We start from the raw sequence: 19,455 nt of genomic DNA on the forward strand, positions 1-19,455 counted from the left end.
TGGGGGAAGAATTGGATGAGTGGTGAAAAATGTTCTTTCCAATTATTTTTCATCCCATTTTTTTTTTTTAACGAATCAATTTTTTTCACTTAATCATTTTATATTGAATTTATTTGATATTGGGCTTCAAGATTTGTTTCAGTTATCTATATATGAGAGTCTCATGGCACTGGTTATAATTTTTAGCATGCGGTTATATGAGAGTCTCATAGCACTAGTTATAATTTTTAGCATGCAGTTAATGCTTAACTTCACAAAATATAATTAAATTGCATTGATCTAAAACAACTAAGCCCGAAAAACTAAATTTGAAAATAAAACAAGGTCATAAATGAAATACAATGGACAAAAAAAAAATAGCTAGAGCGTGCATTCAAACCAACAAGTGAGGAGGGTCGTCGTACCCTGAAAGCGCATGCACCCTCTATCAGCCACCAAATAAGCTATTGCACGATTACTTTTGAATCGTCTTGACGAGGGCAGCCTCGTGAGATGGTTCATGTTGGTTTTGTATTGTAATATATTGTTAATAGGTTTTTTCTCCTCCTCTCTCTTTTCACTCATATCTTGTGTCTTGCTTTGTTATTTTTCTCTTGTATGAATATTGGTTCTTATTTTTTTATTTGTTATTTTCTTTTTAATGTCCTTTTTAATACTAAATTAATATTTTAATTTTATTTTTTATAATTAATATTTATTTTTTATGGGTTGATCCTAGTCTCATGACTCAAGTCATAGACTTAGAAAGTTGGCCTAAATCGATTATGATTTTTTTATATTTTTCTTGGTATCATCATTCATTAAATGGATAGTCTAAAATCAAGTTTTTTTTCTTAGTTTGTTTTCTATGTTCTAGATTGCAGGTCTTGCAAGTTCACTTGGGTTGACTTTGGTATTTTTTATTGATTTTTTTATTTTATTCCATCCCCAACATGGATTTAATTAGTAACTAGGATTTGAATTTGAATTTTTTGTTTTCTATATGGTTATTCTGTTTTTACAACCTAATCATAAAGTTTTGCAAGTTAACTCTAATTGACTCAAATCACTATTTATTTGTCTTTCTTTGTTAAATTTGAACATTTCCTCTTCGTTTTTATCATTTGATTGTATGTTAATTAAAAATTTGATTAGTTTGAGATTAGACTTTGTAATTTTTTTTTTTATAAAGTGTTACAAGCCTAAAGGATTAATCGGGTTAATTTAAGTAGTTCAATTTTTGAGTAATTTTTTTCTCTCTTTTATTTTATTTTTTTTATCAATGTTGGGTTTTTTATTTTTTTTCTTCATTATTTTTTCAGTTTATTTCTTGACATTTGTTTGTTTTTAATTAGGGCTTGTAATTTATTTTGGATTATTTTTTATAGAGTTATCATGGTCTCAAATAAATCTTTTAAGATTTAGCTGGTTTTTAATTCTCTAAATATATGTTATTATTATTATTATTTAATTAAATAAAAAATAGTTTTACAAAACAAAACAAGGTTTTCCATATTAACTTAAGTTGACCTGAATAATTTTCTTCAAGTTGATTTTTTTTTTAACCATGTCCTTAAATATTGAGTTTGTTAAGAATTTAGATTTAAAATCTTTTTTTTTGCTTTCTTTCTACATTATTATTCTCATACCCCGAGGTATTTTTGTTAAAAAAATATTTATTTATATTTTTTTTTATGATTGTGTTGGTTGAGAATTGAGTTTTATAATCTTATTTAATTTATTTTTAAAAACTTATTATAATCTTATTATTTGAATTAAATGTTTTAGAAACTAGCCATGCTTTTTTGGGATCAAACATGTCATCTAAATATTTTAGAAATGAATATATCATGTCATGTATTGTAAAAAGAGTATCTTCTAACTTGCATCAAGGTTGGCGTTCATGGTTCTTTTATTTTACTTATAATACCGTGATTTCATATATTTTTTTCTTGTCGGCAAAATAATATCCAGCTCGCAGACTATCGCAGGCCAAAATCCAGGTTTTGTGTATATAATCGAACAAGTTTTTATATCAATTGTTTCTATTTCTCCGGTTGAAAAGCAATAATCAACCGCTACCACGAGCAGTCAGTTATCTGGGCCTTTGGCAGGAACCTTTCGAGATGTAAACTTCGGGCCAGGGCAATGAGCTGCCTTGCGTTCCCTTTCTGTCGAAGAACCGAGGGTCGGTGGGAAGGCTGTATATTCAATTCAGCTACCGAATCTTCTTTTTCGAACGAAAACAATTCAGTAGCTTCGAGTACAAGTGTCCAAACCTAGGAGGTTCGATGACATCCCTCCAAAAATTCTAGAGTACTCAGCAATAATTATTCTATAAATATATTATAAGAATATATGGATATAAAAATGAAAAAACGACTCCACAATTTTGCAATACGATCGACGTTCACATTTGGCGACTTGGTCATCGAACGTGCGTGGGAAAAAAAACTACGTGAGGAAGTTGGGTTTCATGCCTGAAAAGGCACTGTCCTGCCTTAAATACAGAAACAACGCAGCATTTGACCATAAGCTCCCACGCTTCTTGTCAAACAAGCTATTGTATAAATTTTTTTTCCGGGGGAGGGGTGTACAACTCAATTAATTATATTTTAAATTTACTTGTTATATTTTAAATTTATTAATATTAATATTTATTTTTTTATTTGTTATTTTTTTAAGTGTCCTTTCTAATTCTAGATTAATTTTTTAATTTTATTATTTATAATTATTATTTATTTTCTATTAGTTGATCTTGATCTCGTAACTTGAATTATAGATTTAAAAGGTTGGTTCGGTTCGATTACAAATTTTTGCATGAGCTTTTTTATTTTTTTCAGTATCATCATTCATCAAATGGATAGTCTAAAATAGAGTTTTTTTTCTTGGTTTATTTTCTATATGGTTATTCATGTTCTAAATTATATGTTTTGCAAGTTAATTTGGGTTGACTCTTGTATTTTTTTTAGTTGGTTTTTTTTTTCTATTTCATCCTTCAACATGGGTTGATTGGTGACCAGGCTTTGATTTTTTTTTTTTACTTTCTATATAATTATTTTGTTTTTACAACTCAATCACAAGATTTGACAAATTAATTTTAGTTAACTCAAGTCACTCTTTTTTGGTTCTTTTTTTATTAAAATTGAATATTTTCCCTTCATTTTCATCATATAATGGTGTGTTAACTGAGAATTTGAAAAGATTAACTCGGGTTATCCTAGGTGGTTCATTTTTTAAGCAATTCTTTTTTCTCTTTTATTTTTTTCCCCGATCAATGTTGGGTTTTTAATTTTTTCTTCTTTACTTTTTTTTTCAATTTATTCCTTAACACCTTGTTTGTTTTTAATTAGAATTTTTAATTTATTTTGGATGACTTTTTTATTAAGTTATTATGGACCAGACAAAATTTTTAAGATTTAGTTTGTCTTTAATTCTTGAAGCATATGTTTTTATTAATATTTAATTAAATAAAAATAGCTTTATAAAACAAAATAAGGTTTTGTAGGTTTAACTAGACTGGTTCAAGTCATTTATTTTAATATATATATATATATATATATATATATTATCAAGGGTGTGTTTTTTTAAAATTAAATTTTATAATATATATAAAAAATTAAATTTTATAATATAATTAAATTAAATTTTTAAAAGATTATTATAGTCTTATAACATGAATTACATGTTTTAAAAGCTGAACATGATTATTTAGAAACAATCCAGTTCATACTCATCTAAATATTTTAGAAATGAGTATATCATGTAATGTATTGTCAAAAGAGTATCGTCTGATTTGCATCAAGGTTTGCGTTCATGGTTCTTTTATTTTACTTATAATACCGTGATTTCATATATTTTTTTTCTTGCATGTAAAAAAATATCCAACCGGTTTTCATGGTCAAGCCAAAATCTAATTTTTGTGTATATAATCGAACAAGTTTTTATCTCTATTGTTTCTATTTCAATAGTTGAAATGCAATGATCAAACGCTACCACGAGCAGTCAGTTATCTGGGCCTTTGGCAGGAACCTTTCGAGATGTAACCTTCGGGCCAGGGCAATGAGCTGTCTTGCGTTCCTTTTCTGTCGAAGAACCAAAGGTAGGGGTGAAGGCCGTGAATTCAATTCAACAACCAAATCTTCTTTTTCGAACGAATGCAATTCAATAGCTTCGAGAACAAGTGTCCAAACCTAGGAGGTTCGATGACATCCCTCCAAAAATTCTAGAGTACTCAGCAATAAATATTCTATAAATATTTTATAAGAATATATGGATATAAAAATGAAAAAACGACTCCAAAATTTTGCAATACGATCGACGTTCACATTTGGCGACTTGGTCATCGAACGTGCGTGGGAAAAAAAACTACATTAGGAAGTTGGGTTTCATGCCTAAAAATGCACTGTCCTGCCTCAAATATAGAAACCACGCAACATGTGGCCATAAACTACCAAGCTTCTTGTCAAACAAGTTATTGTATAAATTTAAAGGGTATAAATCAACTAAGTAAATTTTAAATTTATTTTTTTAAAGTTATTAATTTAAATTTTATAAATTTCAGAATTATTAAAAGTTTTTATATATAATTATTAATTTTAAAATTTAAGAAATTAGCTAAAATACATGTAAACTAATTCAAACACCTATAATAATAATAATAATAATATAAAAAGGCTATGGTGCGCTTCCTAATAGAGTTTTATGTCTGCTTGTGCTATGCATTGATTTACCATTTATACCTGAATGATTTTTAATATTACCAAAAAATTGAAAGTAGAAGCACTATCTCGGAAAATATTATTTATTTTATTAGTTTTTTTTGTTAAATCTATTTTTTAAACAAGAACAAAACTTTTATCAGAAAATAGCGTGCAAAGGTAAAACAAAGGGCATTGTATAGCTGTCTTTACAAGGATTCAGAGACACGCACTGCAGTGAACTGAAGTGTCTTTGAAAATTACCCATTCAAGCGTTAATTGAAGACTCTCTTCTAGACTTTTTATAGCTTTGAATGGAATTCAATAATCAAAGCGTGTTTGACTGTTTCTATCTACTCTCGTGAATAATGTTCAATTTCTAGCCTTCCTTCATGCTTAAAGCTTTAAGCCTCCAAATACAGTTCTTTCATCTTTACTGGATTTTTCCGATCATCTACCAGCAAAACAAGAGAAGTCTTCTTTTATATCTTAAACAAAAAGAGAAGAAGAAGCATGGCAGATGCACTGGCTGAAGAACAGGTTGCCGAGTTCCGAGAGATATTTAGCTTGATTGACAAGGACGCAGATGGTTCGTCCTTCTACACTCTTATTCTGTTTGCGTGCTTCATAACCTTGACCTCAATAACTGAGCATCTTGTTGCAACAGCATTTGTTTCGTTTCCGTTTATGAATTTGTATTTTATCACTATTATTTTAGGAAAAAAGTTCTATTTATTCGGTCATCCTCATAGGTTTCATTCAGTATTAATTTAAAGTCATTTGTAAATTGTAACATATATACAGGTTTCATTACTCTGGAAGAACTGGCAACCATTGTACAATCGTTGGATAGATGCCCCACAATAGAAGAAATTCGAGACATGATATGTCAAGTTGATATTGATGGAAATGGGACTTTAGATTCTGAAGAATTCTTGAATGTCATGGGAAGGAAGCAGAAGGTAAATAACAATATGAAATGAATATCGATAGGTGCTTTTATATATATGCAAATGCTTATTGTTTTCTCTCTGAGACTATAGGGTTAATGCATTTGCAATTCTTGCAGGAAAATGCTACCGAGGAACTAAAAGAAGCTTTCAAAGTTTTTGATAGGAACCAGGACGGATATATTTCGGCCAGCGAGGTGAATATCATTGCTCATGCCTCTCGAATATTCTAGTCTAGTTCTGTCTTGTCTTTGTTTCCTAGACACCGAATTTCTTTGTGAAAGAAAAAAACTACATGGGACTTCGACTCTAAGCTTCGTCTACAAATTGCATAGTCAAATTTATTTATCATTTCACACATTGTTGGTATAACTTGCAGCTAAGACAAGTGATGATAAATTTGGGAGAGAGACTGACAGAGGAAGAGGCTGAACAGATGATCAGAGAAGCAGATTTGGACGGTGATGGTCTAGTTAGTTATGAGGAATTTTCAAGGATGATGGCGATGGCTTTCTGAATATAATTTTTTTTATTAATAAACAAACCACTTTATTCATATCTTGATCCTTTTTACTCTCGTAGAAGGCAGCCTTTGTGCTTGTTATTGTTGTTGTAATAACACAGATTACAGAAATAAATAAATAAAACTATAAATTAATAATAAAATATATAGACAGCAATTTCAAGCGTTGATACTGCATCCACCCTCCATATACAGTTGATATATCTCTTGATCAGTTGTAGAGAAAGTTATTGAGAGGATTCCTGTTAAACGTTAGAAATATTTGAAGGAGAAAAGTAAAAATAAAAACATGAAAACTAAAGTGAAAAATTATAATATTTTTTCAAAATAGAAAATTCTATAAACAAATATTTTTAAAAAATATTCTACACTATAATATCAAATACACATAAAAAACACACATTATTATGATTATAATAGCTTGAAGTTGAAAGGATCTTATTGCACAAATTAGTATTTCTCCTATAAATAATATTACATCTAAACAAAATCATTAAATCTAAAATCAAACTGTAATAATTTCACATACATTATTATTATTATAAAATATTATTACATGGTAGATCTGCTAAGAATAGATAGATAACTTTCAAAGAATACGAGAGATAAAAAGGCCCTTGCCAGCACCCCTCTGAGCTCACACAAGCCCAGCCAACGCGGGATGTCACGAGCGTTCTCTCATGTGGGCTCTTCCATTTGCTTGATCATGGGCTTTGCTAGAGGCTGTCTCGAATTGTATACGATATTAGGACGCATTCTGCCCAAATGGACTGAGATGTTTCTCTTTTTAGTTTGTTTTCAAATTTACTCCCATCCCCAAACCATTCATTCTCTCCGCTTCTCCTGCTGCAAGCGGAAGGTGCTTCACTTCATTCCACTCAAATCAATAAATCTTCCACACTAACGTACACACCCTAAAATTATGAACCCCTCTATACCACAAAATCTAGACGAATACTCAGCATCCGCAACCACAATCAAATTCGACCGCCCAATCCCACTCCTTCGTGGCCCTATACCCGCCGGACCGCCCGACGACCCGTCAATCGGCCCACACGTCCTCGCTTTCAGAAACCCTCAATCCTGGGCTGTCGCATACAAAACCTGCGAGTCCAAAATAATCTCCCAGTGCGAGGAAGGAGCCAGGTTTGGGTGCGCGATAGCCGCGTCAAAAAAATGTAAGCCTCCCTGGTGGCGCGGTTTTATTGGGGGAGCGAGATTGGAAGACTTGAAGGAGAGGGAGAGGTGTGAGGATCGCGAACTGGAAGGTTGTTTGGTTGCGGCTAAAGACAAGTGCGTTGGGTTTGCCAAGGAGAAATGCTGGAAGCCTTTTAGGGACGCGAGAATTGCGGTGAGGGAAGAGGAGGTTGTTAGGAATTTAGTTAGTTTGGTTTCGGTGCCGCAGCGAAGCAGTAAGTGGATTAGTTTAATTGGGTTTGGAAAATTTAATTTTGGGGTTACCAATTTCAGGGCAAGTGAATTTTTGGGCTCTAATAAAAATCATGCATGGTTTTTTAAGTCGATGTAGTGGAATAGAAGAAGAGTAGGGGGATCTGGGGTTCTGGGAATTGCATGGTTCATGTTGTTTAACTGTGGCCAGCTTTTTAAGTTGGAGATTCTGCGGTTTGGATTGGGCACTTAAGAGGTATATTTTGTAGAACTTTGCCTCACATTTTTGGATGAAGTTGGATGCTTGGTGTATGTCCTTGGCTTGTTCAATTGAATGAGACTCGTATGCACCTGCTATTGTTAGGATTTCCTTACTGCCCTCTATCTAGCTGTGAGAAATGGGGTAAGAGGTTGTTGATATTGATAAGCACATGAAGTTTGCGCACGTTGTTGTACTTGTCATGGCCATTGATCAGCGTTATAGCTTGGCTGTACGAGGATTAACTTCAAATCCACCTATTGTTTCGTATTGCGTCATATAATCTGTTTCTTGGATTGATTTACCCGCTGTTATGTTTGGTTATATTGCTGCCAACATTAATAAGAAATATAAAGGCACCATAATTTCTGTGGTGGTGAGGTTTCAGATTTATAGGAATGTACAATGATAAATATAGTAGAATATACATGCTTATCTTGTAAACTAGCTACAAAAACAATCACCTAATAATTCTCCTAAAATATTTTCTGCAATCAAGAAGATCACGTAATATGCTGCTTTCCATATCAAAGAACACAACCACCGCCATCACTGCTCCATTTTCGTTTGCTGCTTTTGATGGAAATCTGATGATAATCATTGTGGCTGACGAGCCATGAAACAACACTTCAAGTTATGTTTAATTTTCATGTTCTTATGATATCATCTTTATTCTCTGTAGACACTTGCCCGTCCAGCATTAACTGCTGCTGCTGCTTCTGTCAGTTCCGTCTATAGAAATCCGGGCACCAATAGAAGCAATGTTGCTATACCACCAAATTTGTTTTATCATTACATAATTACTTTGAATCCTGTACACTGAAGCTGAATGCAATGAGATTGGTTAGCGATCATGAATTGAAACGTTTTTTTCTTTTTCTTGTATAGTTTCAGATGATGTGACGGAAACATGCAATCTTTGGTGGCGCTAGCACAGCTGAAATTCTGAAACTACTGTCACCTGTTATGTTAGTATTTAGGACGCCATATTTCAAGATTTGAAGTGTATGTGGTTATGGAGTCTGCAAACGTGTCTGGGTTTTCAAGGTTCAAATATTCGGGCAATTGTTGGGAAGGGCTGAAGCAGATGCCTTCTTATTGTACTTATTTCCTGTTAAAGCATGGAATCTGGAGACCGTCCAAGTTTGGAGCTGGCTCAAAAACTTGCTCGATACCACTTCATGAATCATGTACGCAAACCATTTGCTTCAACACCTGATGTCAAGGTTGCAAGGTCAGTTGTTCCGTAAATTTCAGGTTTCCTTGTAAAAGTTTTATGAAATTATGTGGGAAACTGCTACTTGAATTGAGGACCCGACTGGAAAAGGAGAGAGAGAGAGAGAGAGAGAGCAGAGTGTCACATTATGTGTGTACGACACGGAGAGCGGGCTGTATGGGAAGCGGGTAAGCACGATATCTTGCTCTAGTTGTTAGGCCTTTTTAGCATTTAAATTGGGCATGAACTGTAGCCCATAATAATCGAACTTTTATTTGCTCATTGTTTCCACTCCCCACCATTCTCCATCACATGCTTTCAATTCAATTGATGGAGATTTGTGTGCTTGGATGGGAGGTAGTTTTAGCTTCTTTTTTTTTGGATAAAAAGCATGTAATTTTAGCTTTTAAAGGTGTGGTTTATGCTTAAAATATATTTTACCTTTAAAAAAAAGGTAATGATGGCTTCTGCCGCTCGCAAAGAGTCCCAATTGTGACTTTCATTTATGGACTATATATAGATATGACAAAGCCTGCAAACAAATATGGACAAGTAGCTTGGCAAAAACAATAATAATTTTATACCTGACCGTTTAACATTTACTAGGTATGTTTTACAAGTTTAGTTCTAAAACGGGTCAGCTAGTTGTCAGGAGATGCAGTTTACATTATTTTTCTAGCCATTATTTAATTTTAATTATTATATAAAGAATAACTGCTATGATTATTTTTCTATATTTCTTTTTATATATAAGACTTATAATTTTAAAGCTCTAGAGGTTAGATTTATTTCCATGCATTTTAAAAATTCTAAAAACCTTAACGCTGCACGGGGTGTCATCCTCACCTCTTTTATAAAACCCTAGTTAAAGTGTGGGGTATTTTTATTTTATTTACTGGAAACGTAAAATATATTAAATAAATTTTCAATATATGTTACGTTTTTTTTTTTTTTACATTTTTATATATTAAATAAATTTTTAGTTTTTTTAATGAACATAGAAATAATTCTTCAACTTAAAAATATTATCTTAACTCTCCAATAATCCTCTTCCATTAAATATATAAAAATAAAAATAAAAATAAAGGATGAAAAGTTTAAATTTTTTTATCCTTTTCTTTTTAACTCTTTTTTCCCTCGAGATGCCCTGACCGGTGCAAAAATGTGAGTCACTATTTTCGAGTCAAGGACAATAGTAATTTATATTGCCTAGGAATTCCCCAAGACAGGTGGCCTGAAAGTCCTGGACCAACTAGTCCCACCAATCAGCTGGTCCAGGATTTTCCAACAATCTCAAATTCCATGCAAACGTCACTCCGATTTGAATTCTTGTGTCTCCCGAATGATTTTACTAACCCCGTGAATTTTCGGCAGTAAAAAAAAATAAAACCTTATGAGGTTTCGGATATTCTCGTCACTATATTGAAGATTTTTTTTATTGATATATAATGCTATAGTCCATCTTTAAATTCAGGATTCATAACATTACATAATACTATGGCTAAACTAGCTACCATATCTCTTTATATAAATATATAGTATTGTAATATAAAATATTTTTTAATTAAAAATATATCAAAATAATTATTTTTTACATTAGCATATTGAAAATATCAATTTTTTATATAAAAATAATTTAAAAAATAAATTATAACACGTAAACAAACACTCGGATATAAAACAAGCAACAACCAATTTCACTTGAGTTAAATTGTTAATTGATTTGGAGATATCAAGGCAGAAGGGCCATTGCATTATCTCATTTTACTGGAGTTTTTTTAAAGCTTATTGACAGATATTTTCATGACATGATTGTATAATATCATTTTAAAGTTTCCAAGAAAAGTGGACATGCAAGAGATCACTAGTCTGATCCAGTTTATTATGATGATTAATTGAGGTCGGCATTTCATAAAAGAAGAAGAAGACGATGAAGAAAGTACGGATCGACAGAGATAAACCAGTTACTCATTTCAATCATGTTCAAATGGATTTTGACCAAGCTCAGCTTTCTCGTGTAAACACGCAACTATCTCTGCTTGCAGAAATGGCTAGGTATTTGTCAAGCGCTTGATAAATTAAATTATTTTGGATATCATATATCAAAGGACATGATCAATTCTATAAAAACATCAAGCAAACATTTTTATATAAGAGCGTATTTTCTTGTAAGGAGCGCACATGGTTAGCTAATGGCTAAATTTTGATATACCATTAACGCATTGATTTCCAGTCAACTACTCAACGCATTAGAAGAAGCTTAGCGTAACAGAGACAAGATTCAGCATGAATATACTAATAAAAAACACTGCTGTAATGACATAATGGATAGTGATAGTTCGTTAGACAATGTTAAGTTCGACAACAATGGAGAAATTAGCAACATTGACATATATGAGTAGTTGACATATAATTTGAACTTCGATAATAAACAGTCCAAAACAAGCAACAAGCACAACAAATTTGACATCATAAACAAAAAGTTATGTAGTAGTGTTAGTGAGTTGCTATGCTTTATTGGGGGATGAATGTCCAGATCATAGGAGTATGGCTGCTGAACATGAAAGCATGACTATGATTGCTCCTCAAAACACTAAGATCATAGGATCATGGGTGAAAACCACCCACTAAGTTCATTAGAACATGTAGGACAAAATACCCTGCTACTTAATAAAATATTATGATGATAGTTATATGTTTTTTAACCTTTCATATGCTTATTTATAAATAGGTTAAAGAGCCTTGAATGTGTAAAAAGGATGCTAGTTTAGTGTATAGAATGCAAGTTTTGTACATATCATACATATACAGATTTATGTATTTTCTTTGCTATTGAAACTAATAAAGGTTGAAATTAGTTCTTGTAATAATTTGTGTGTTTATTATATTGCATCTTTTGTACTTATGTATTTCGTTTGTCTCGCAACAAGAGTGTGGAGAAATCTCTTGGTGATGGGAAACACTTAGTTGCTAGGAAAACATAAATAGATTGATAAAAAAAAAATGATGAGTCTAGTAGAGCACTGGGTTGCCGTATAGGACCTGGAAAATTTTGACAAGAAATTTATCCCTGTAAGAATTGATACCAAAGTGCGGTTGCATTCTTGGCAGGATAATTATACTTTTTTGTTGACAAATTGAAGGACTGATTTGGGAGAGCCATTGCTGGATAGTTTATGAAACTGGTGGCTAAGCTTTATATGCACAAAGCTAGAGGTAATTCAGGAAATATTGACATATGTTGAGGGTTTGATGGGTAATATTCCTTAAGATCAAGATCATTCATTTCATGACAAGTTAGAATTGGCAATGGATATCACTGAAAAGGCTGTTGGACAATATGTCAAACTTACAGCAGAAACAAGTGGCAAATGGTAAGTTATCAAAGAAAAGTTGTCTGTCTCGAGAAAGGCAGTTATAAACGCAACCGCAGGTGTTGGATCTTTCAAGCCAAAGGTTGAAGAACCAAAACCATCTGCTAGTATAAGGAGTTATAAATGTATGAAGACTTTTTATAAGACATGATAAATTATTTTAGTGTGGCCAAGATCTATGTGGACGATCAAGTGGACATTATGGTGATGTATTTAACGAGAGATACAAAATTGTAGTGGAAAACAAAGTCTAAAGAGGACTTGAACACTAGAAGACCTAAAATGAACATATGAGAGGGTCTATAACAAGAGTTAAAGGAATAATTTCTACCCAACAACACGTCTTGGATTGCAAGGGATGACTTGAAAAAGTTGAGGTATGATGGATTGGTGAGGGATTACATAAAAAGATTTAGTTATTTGATTTTGGATATTGACAACATGTCTGATAAGGATAAATTGTTCAACTTTTTATTTAGATTTCAGCCATAAACACAGTTGAAGTTAAGGAGGCAGAAGATTTGTGACTTGTCTTCAACCATTACTGTTGCCTATGGATTAGCAAACTTTAGAGCAGAATCAACAAAGAGATTGTTGGAGCTTCTAGGTTTTTGTTAAAGCCTACGGGGAAAGATGATATGAAAAGAAGAAGAAATTTGGTAGGGAAAAGCCTAAACATGTTTATGATGATGGACAAAACCAAAATGTGTGTTTAGTGGTTGAGATGGAATTTAGTTGTGTTGTGACTAGCTTGGAGGAGGTGGATAGAGCTGGGTAAGACTACTTTGTGTGAGACATATTTAGAGATTGTCTTATGCACCTTGTCGATGGAAGATTAGGGTGATGGAAACAAGACAACAATGGCCAACAGATATGCCATACAATAATGTTATTAGGAATTCGAGGAACTTTGACAACGAAGACTGAATGGGGTGAAGAATTCGACATCCAAGTTATATAGAGATTTACTTGAGAAACCAAATTAGATGGATTTGGTTTTGTGTATTGCCTTGGTAGGGAGGCAATTCAATAGCGTTGAGGACATTAGGAGTTTGTACTTTAATGATAGATAATTTGGGTGACGGATTTAACAATCAAGTCAATAGGTTCAGTTAAGGAGTTAAAATCATCAACGAGGATTATTTAGCATGCTGCCTTGATAAAGAGACAATATGGATGACTATTCTGTACATCTTGAAGATGAGAGATTCAAGGTGATAAAAAATATATTACTATTGGCCGTTGTTGAGTTATCATGTTGCGAGTTTTTGGTAGGTGAAACATACAACAAAGGTGGGAATAATGAGGTTGTTATATCAATAAAATATGGTGCTGCAAAGATAGGAATACCGAGGTTGTTATATCAATAAAATATGGTGCTATAAAGTGATATGAAGTGTCTTAGGTATAATAATAGGCATATGAAAAGCAAGTCAGGGGGATTTAATGCAGGAATGCTACGTGTGTGTATACTTGGGCAATATTAGGACTTGCTGAAAGAACTTTGATATAAAATTATGTTAATCACCATAAAAGGATTGTCTTATTTTGCTTATAGGATGTATACGGAACAATTGAGGAGTTGAGTGAATTTTATGGGATTCACGTGATTCTTCAATGTGGTTTTATATGGTATTATTCATGAAAAAAAGGATGGAAGCTTTAATGCTTAGGGAAGTGTCTGCTTGTCATGAAACAAAACTTGTTAGTTAAGGAATTAACATATGTAATTGGTAATGAATGAGGACTACTTATATGTAGCTTGGGAAAGTCGCATATGAATTATGAAAGACATGATAATTATGTGATTATGGAGAGGTGCAACTTTATCTTTAACCAGACAATATCGATGAGATAAGTCTCAATGCTTTGGATTAAGACTTAGAGTGTGTTTTGATTTTATGGGAAACAAGCAGGATCTTAAGGAAGATTTTAGTCATAGCTTGGTTTTGAAACTAGTTGTTGATGAGAATGTTAAAGTTTTCTAAGCGTCACAGATTTACTAAACAAATTGTTTTTGTTAAATGTGGGAAAAACCAAGAGGTTTTATGTGTGGGACACAGATTTGTGACAATGAGCATATATGATGTAGGGGTATCATAAGTCTGTCTGATGAAGGCATCAATTTCTTTAGTGGGTTGGTGTGTGTTTGAACTTGGATGATGAGCAGTTCAAGGTAGTCAGTAAACATAATAGATTCAACACCATAGACTGATAATTATACAACAATGTTAACGAGCTATAAAAGTTATGCTTATGGCTTTATAGGAGAAATAGATGTATAGATAATAGAAGTATGGCTGCTGAACATTGAAGTATGGATGAGATTGCTTTTCAAGACATTAAAATCATAGAATCATTAATTAAAACCACCCACTAAGTTCATAGAAATATGGAGGGAGAAAGTGCCCCACAACTTCCCAAAATATAGGGATGGTAGTTGTATATTTTAAAACATTTCATATACTTATCTATAAATAAGCTAAAGAATCTTGGTTATGTAAAGAGGATGCTAGTTTTGTGCATAGAATGTATATACAGATTTATATATTTTATTTGTTGTCAAAACTAATAAAAATTAAGATAAATTCTTTTAATAACTTGCGTGTTTATATGCATTGTATTTTTTCTACTTGTGTGTTTCTTGTCCCTTAAAAAGAAATGCGAGGAAATCTCTTGACGAGGAAAGTACATTTAATTGCTAGAGAAACATGAATGAGTCAACAAATATGAAAATAAAGTTTGATAGAAAGATGGGTTGCTGTGTAAAAGCTAAAAAACTTCAACGAGAAATTTAACTATATAAAACATTTGTTTTTTTTCCACCAAACTTTTAATTGTAGCCATATAATTTTTAACTACTTTTATTTTAAAAGTATTTAAGTTTATATATTTTCAAATGGAATTGTGATTGATAAAATGATTTATGATGAAATTAAAAAATTATATACCTTTTATGTTATATATTTAGAAAATAGACAAATATCTTAGAATATTCTTAATTAAAACGGTGAAAAAATTAAAATGTAATAAGAGGATCAATGAATTAAACCTGAAAAATAGTGTTGAATGGAGCGGGGACAAATTATTTAGATAGTGGTAAAATTGAGCCTGAGAGCTAGTTGTCTGCATGTTTAAATTCAGACGATTTGACGGATATTAAGTCTATTAACTTGACATTTCAAAGTCACACGGGGCATGCTCACTGTATATCTTGAGAAATTAGCCTTCATAGAAAAAGAAATAGACCGAAACAATGAAAAGAAAAAAAATTATTTATTGTTTAAAAAATATAAAGAATTACTATGAAAACAAATTTATGGTATATTTTTATTTTAAATGTTATTTTTATATTTTAAAAATACTTTTAAAAAAAATTATTTATTTATTTATTTATTCTTTACTTTAAATTAATATCTTTTTATGTTTTTAAATTATTTTAATGTGTTAATATTAAAAATAATTATTTTAAAATATTTTAAAATAAAAAATATTTTAAAAAATACCTATAACCCTCGATCAGTTTATTAATCTTTACAGTTAAACATTTTTTTATTTGATATTTCTATCTAAACAAATCCAAATGACTGCCCTTTTCATGAATCTGGCTCGGGTAGAAAAATAGGTACACGAGTCGTTATCACCACCGCCTTCACGTCATCATGGTAGCTGTCATTGCATCTCCCTGGTCCAAAGCCACAGTCCCATCAAAGAAATTACACCGTGAATCATTCAGAGACCAGCCAGCAAAAGTCACGTCGAACTTGCGAGATCTTCAGTGATGCAAACGTGCGATGAAACTTCCAGGAAGTTGTAATAAAAGTACTTTAATCTATGTTTCATCTTTATAAAAGATTGCACGATGGATTGCTCTGTTCCCAGGAAATTACGAGGCATCCTCAAGAAAGTAGTTGTGTTGGGCAATCAGCTGCTCTCTCTCAGCCCAATATCGAAGAAAACGTCGAGTTTACTCAGAAGGTTGGTTGACCATGAGGAGGAGGAAAACGAGGGAAGTTGGAATGAAATTGTTGCCTGGTAAATTCCAACGGGGGAAAAATGGCAGTTCCTCGGTTGGGTCGACTTTCCTTTTTTTTTTTAAACAAAAAAAAAACGCATCGAAAATCTGAACTCAAAATTGTAAAAACAACTATTTTTCTATGTAAACATCACCTTATAAAATGAAAAATAAGACTTTTAAGTGATAAAAATATTCTTACAAATCATTCTATTTTTCTATGTAAACATCACCGTATAACAATTAAATTATTTTAAAAATACTTTTAAAATACAGTAGATTACCCCCCCTCCAATTTTTCAAGAGAGATGCGAGTCATGCCGATCTCTTTCAAGTTTCGATCCGATTTTTTTACGCCATTGACCGAGAGAAAAGGATTACGACAATACTGTGAACAACATCGCCTTCTCGTCAGTGTAATAAATTATTGAGGAGGTTTGGAAGAAAATAAATTATTGGAGGGGCCGGGGACCCTTATTTAATTCCCTTTTTCTTTCAATTTTCTTTTTCAGAGAGATGCAAGCCCTACCAATCTCTTTCCTCGCAAGTTCCTATCTGAATTTTGTTATGCCAGTGGCCATGAAAGTTATAAAATAACCAAGCAAAGCAAAGACTTGTAGAACTCTCTAGAAAAGTCTTCTGTTTGAACATATTTTCAATTTCTTAATTGAAAAATAATTTTTCAAATTAATTCATCGAATGAACATATTTTCCGCATCATCCACAGAAATTAAAAGTTGGGAATTGTAAAAGAAATCAAAAGATAGAAACTGCAACTCAACATCAACCTCTTATAACCTCTTGGAACTTTAAGCGAACATCATTCTCCACTGTTGGCTCTCAGGACCCCTAAGTTTGGTGCATGTACCGTACGGTTATCTGGGAGAGTGTAAAGTGAAAAGGATGAATGATGGAAATAATGTAATGGAGAGATCATGCCATTTTCTGTGCCCCGTGACACTATCCCAGTACGGTAGCTTTCACTTGTAAAGGATGAAGGTTAAATTTGATAAGTTAAAATTTTTTTATAATCAGCAAATAATATTATATTTTTATGAAATTTGATACGTAAAATTTTTTTTATTAAAAAATAAAAAGAAAAAACTAAATAAAAATTATAAAAATTAAATTTTAAAAGATAAAATTAAAAAAATATTTAAAATAAAATATATATAGCTATTAAAAGTTTAAGTATCAGATTTGATATAATCAGCAAATAATATAATATTTTTATATTTTTTTATAACTTTCAAAAAATATTTTTTATCAAAAATAAAAAAATATTTTCTCTATTAAAAGTTTAAGTATCAGATTTGATATAATCAGCAAATAATATAATATTTTTATATTTTTTTATAACTTTCAAAAAATATTTTTTATCAAAAATAAAAAAATATTTTCTCTTTAACTATAAATTATTCTTCCTTGATTAACATTTTTAACGAAGAACAAACATAAATAAATTTAAAAAATAATTTAAAAGCCACTTTACAATGCGAGTCATGCCGATCTCTTCCCCTTTAAGTTTCTATCCGATTTTTTTACGCCATTGACCGAGAGATAAGAATTATTAAAATACTGTGAACAACTTCGCCTTCTCGTCAATGTAATAAATTTCATGGTCATACATCGTTGTTAACTAGAAAAGAAAGTTAAATAAATAACCACATACAATTAAGAACTCGTAAAAGTTTTATAAAAGTGTTTTTAATATTAATTCATCAAAATAATTTTAAAAAATAAAACCGCGTTCCGTACACAACTGGTCACAAAGCAGACACCTTAAGAGCAAACGCCGCGCATGTTTTTGGTCAACGACTGATGGTGCCTAGACATAAGATGTGCTACGGACAACTTAGATTTCAAAGACAATTTTGATTTGTCCGCACCCCGACATAAGACGGCGACCATACATAACCTTTACAAAAGTATGGTGTCCGGGGCAACAGAAATATGTATAGTTAAAGAAATAAAGATGAAATATAAAATAAATTTAATAAAAAGATTCATAAACCTACAATTTCGTCCTAACTATTTCTATATTTTTTTTATATTAATTATAAGACAAGTAATCAAAAGTTACCTTGATACACAAGGGAGGTAGAAGATCTTTGAATTATAGATAAGAGTTTCAAACTCATTAGCAAGGCAATAAGCTTTACCTCGGTAAGAAGTTAATTTTCTATTTTAACTCCTTTATGAAAGTGAGTTCTGAATTTAGAGCTGTTTATCATGAATGATCCGATCACTCAGTGTATTAAACAGTTATAAATAATATAATTCATTGTATCAATTAATTAAAATTGATATAATTCAATAAATCAAGTCCAGGGATTATTATAATTAATGGTAGGTACGAAGAAGGTTGTAAACTTGGAGACAAACAGTCGATGATGACTCAAGAGTGGGTGTGATTTCAGTTATTTTTTAACAATTATTTTTTAAATTAGTGCTTCTAAATAATTTAAAAATATTAATTTAAAATAAAAAAATTTAAAAAATTTTTAAAGACACTTTTAAAACTTAAAAACAATTACTTTCTTATCGTCTTTCTCATTTTGTTGGCTACTAGATGCAGTACGGAGCCGGACAATGAAATCTCCATCAAACAAAAATCAATTTAGAAAAGATATCCTTTATACAAATGTCCATTTATTCTTACGTATTAATATAAAATTATTATTGAATCTCATTCAATTGTTTATATTTTTCTGGATGAAATATTTTTTTTATATATGTTAACATTAAATGGTTATAGATTAAATTTTATAGCTCTCATTTTAATTAATAAAAATAAATATAAGATAATGTTAGTCCTGCAAGTTAGAATTCCAAATATTTACAATTTTATTCAATAAGTTAAACTTTTAAAAGAATTGAATTGTTTAAACTATTGAGTTGAATTTATTATTTAATATAATATTAAAGTTATAACAATTAAATAGTTACACGTTGTAATCATGACTTTCATATTCTAATCGACAAACTTGAACATAAAACAGTGAAATTTATGCAAATTTTAAACTTAAAAAACATTCATTTCAAATGAT

At 31.3% G+C, this 19,455-nt stretch overlaps 2 protein-coding genes across 2 annotated transcripts; both read left to right on the top strand.

Moving 5' to 3' along the window:
* Nucleotides 1-5,078: 5,078 nt before the first annotated feature.
* LOC105126801 (calmodulin-like) lies at nt 5,079-6,299 on the top strand. Its single transcript, XM_011027787.1, has 4 exons — nt 5,079-5,268; nt 5,484-5,641; nt 5,749-5,826; nt 6,009-6,299. Exons 1-4 carry the CDS (start codon nt 5,193-5,195, stop codon nt 6,144-6,146), a joined length of 450 nt encoding a protein of 149 aa, XP_011026089.1. The 5' UTR covers nt 5,079-5,192; the 3' UTR covers nt 6,147-6,299.
* Nucleotides 6,300-6,787: 488 nt separating this feature from the next.
* On the top strand, nt 6,788-9,150 carry LOC105126802 (uncharacterized). The gene is made up of 2 exons (XM_011027789.1): nt 6,788-7,797; nt 8,689-9,150. Exon 1 carries the CDS (start codon nt 7,075-7,077, stop codon nt 7,678-7,680), a length of 606 nt encoding a protein of 201 aa, XP_011026091.1. The 5' UTR covers nt 6,788-7,074; the 3' UTR covers nt 7,681-7,797; nt 8,689-9,150.
* The last annotated feature ends 10,305 nt before the right edge of the window (nt 9,151-19,455 follow it).

The sequence above is a fragment of the Populus euphratica genome, unplaced genomic scaffold, assembly GCF_000495115.2.
Source record: "Populus euphratica unplaced genomic scaffold, PopEup_1.0 scaffold30.1, whole genome shotgun sequence".
NCBI lineage: Eukaryota > Viridiplantae > Streptophyta > Magnoliopsida > Malpighiales > Salicaceae > Populus > Populus euphratica.

Coding starts and splice junctions, on each gene's coding strand:
- LOC105126801 (XM_011027787.1), top strand. CDS start 5,193: ATGGCAGATGCACTGGCTGAAGAACAGGTTGCCGAGTTCCGAGAGATA. Junction 5,269..5,483: donor GATTGACAAGGACGCAGATG/GTTCGTCCTTCT, acceptor ACATATATACAG/GTTTCATTACTCTGGAAGAA. Junction 5,642..5,748: donor TCATGGGAAGGAAGCAGAAG/GTAAATAACAAT, acceptor CAATTCTTGCAG/GAAAATGCTACCGAGGAACT.
- LOC105126802 (XM_011027789.1), top strand. CDS start 7,075: ATGAACCCCTCTATACCACAAAATCTAGACGAATACTCAGCATCCGCA.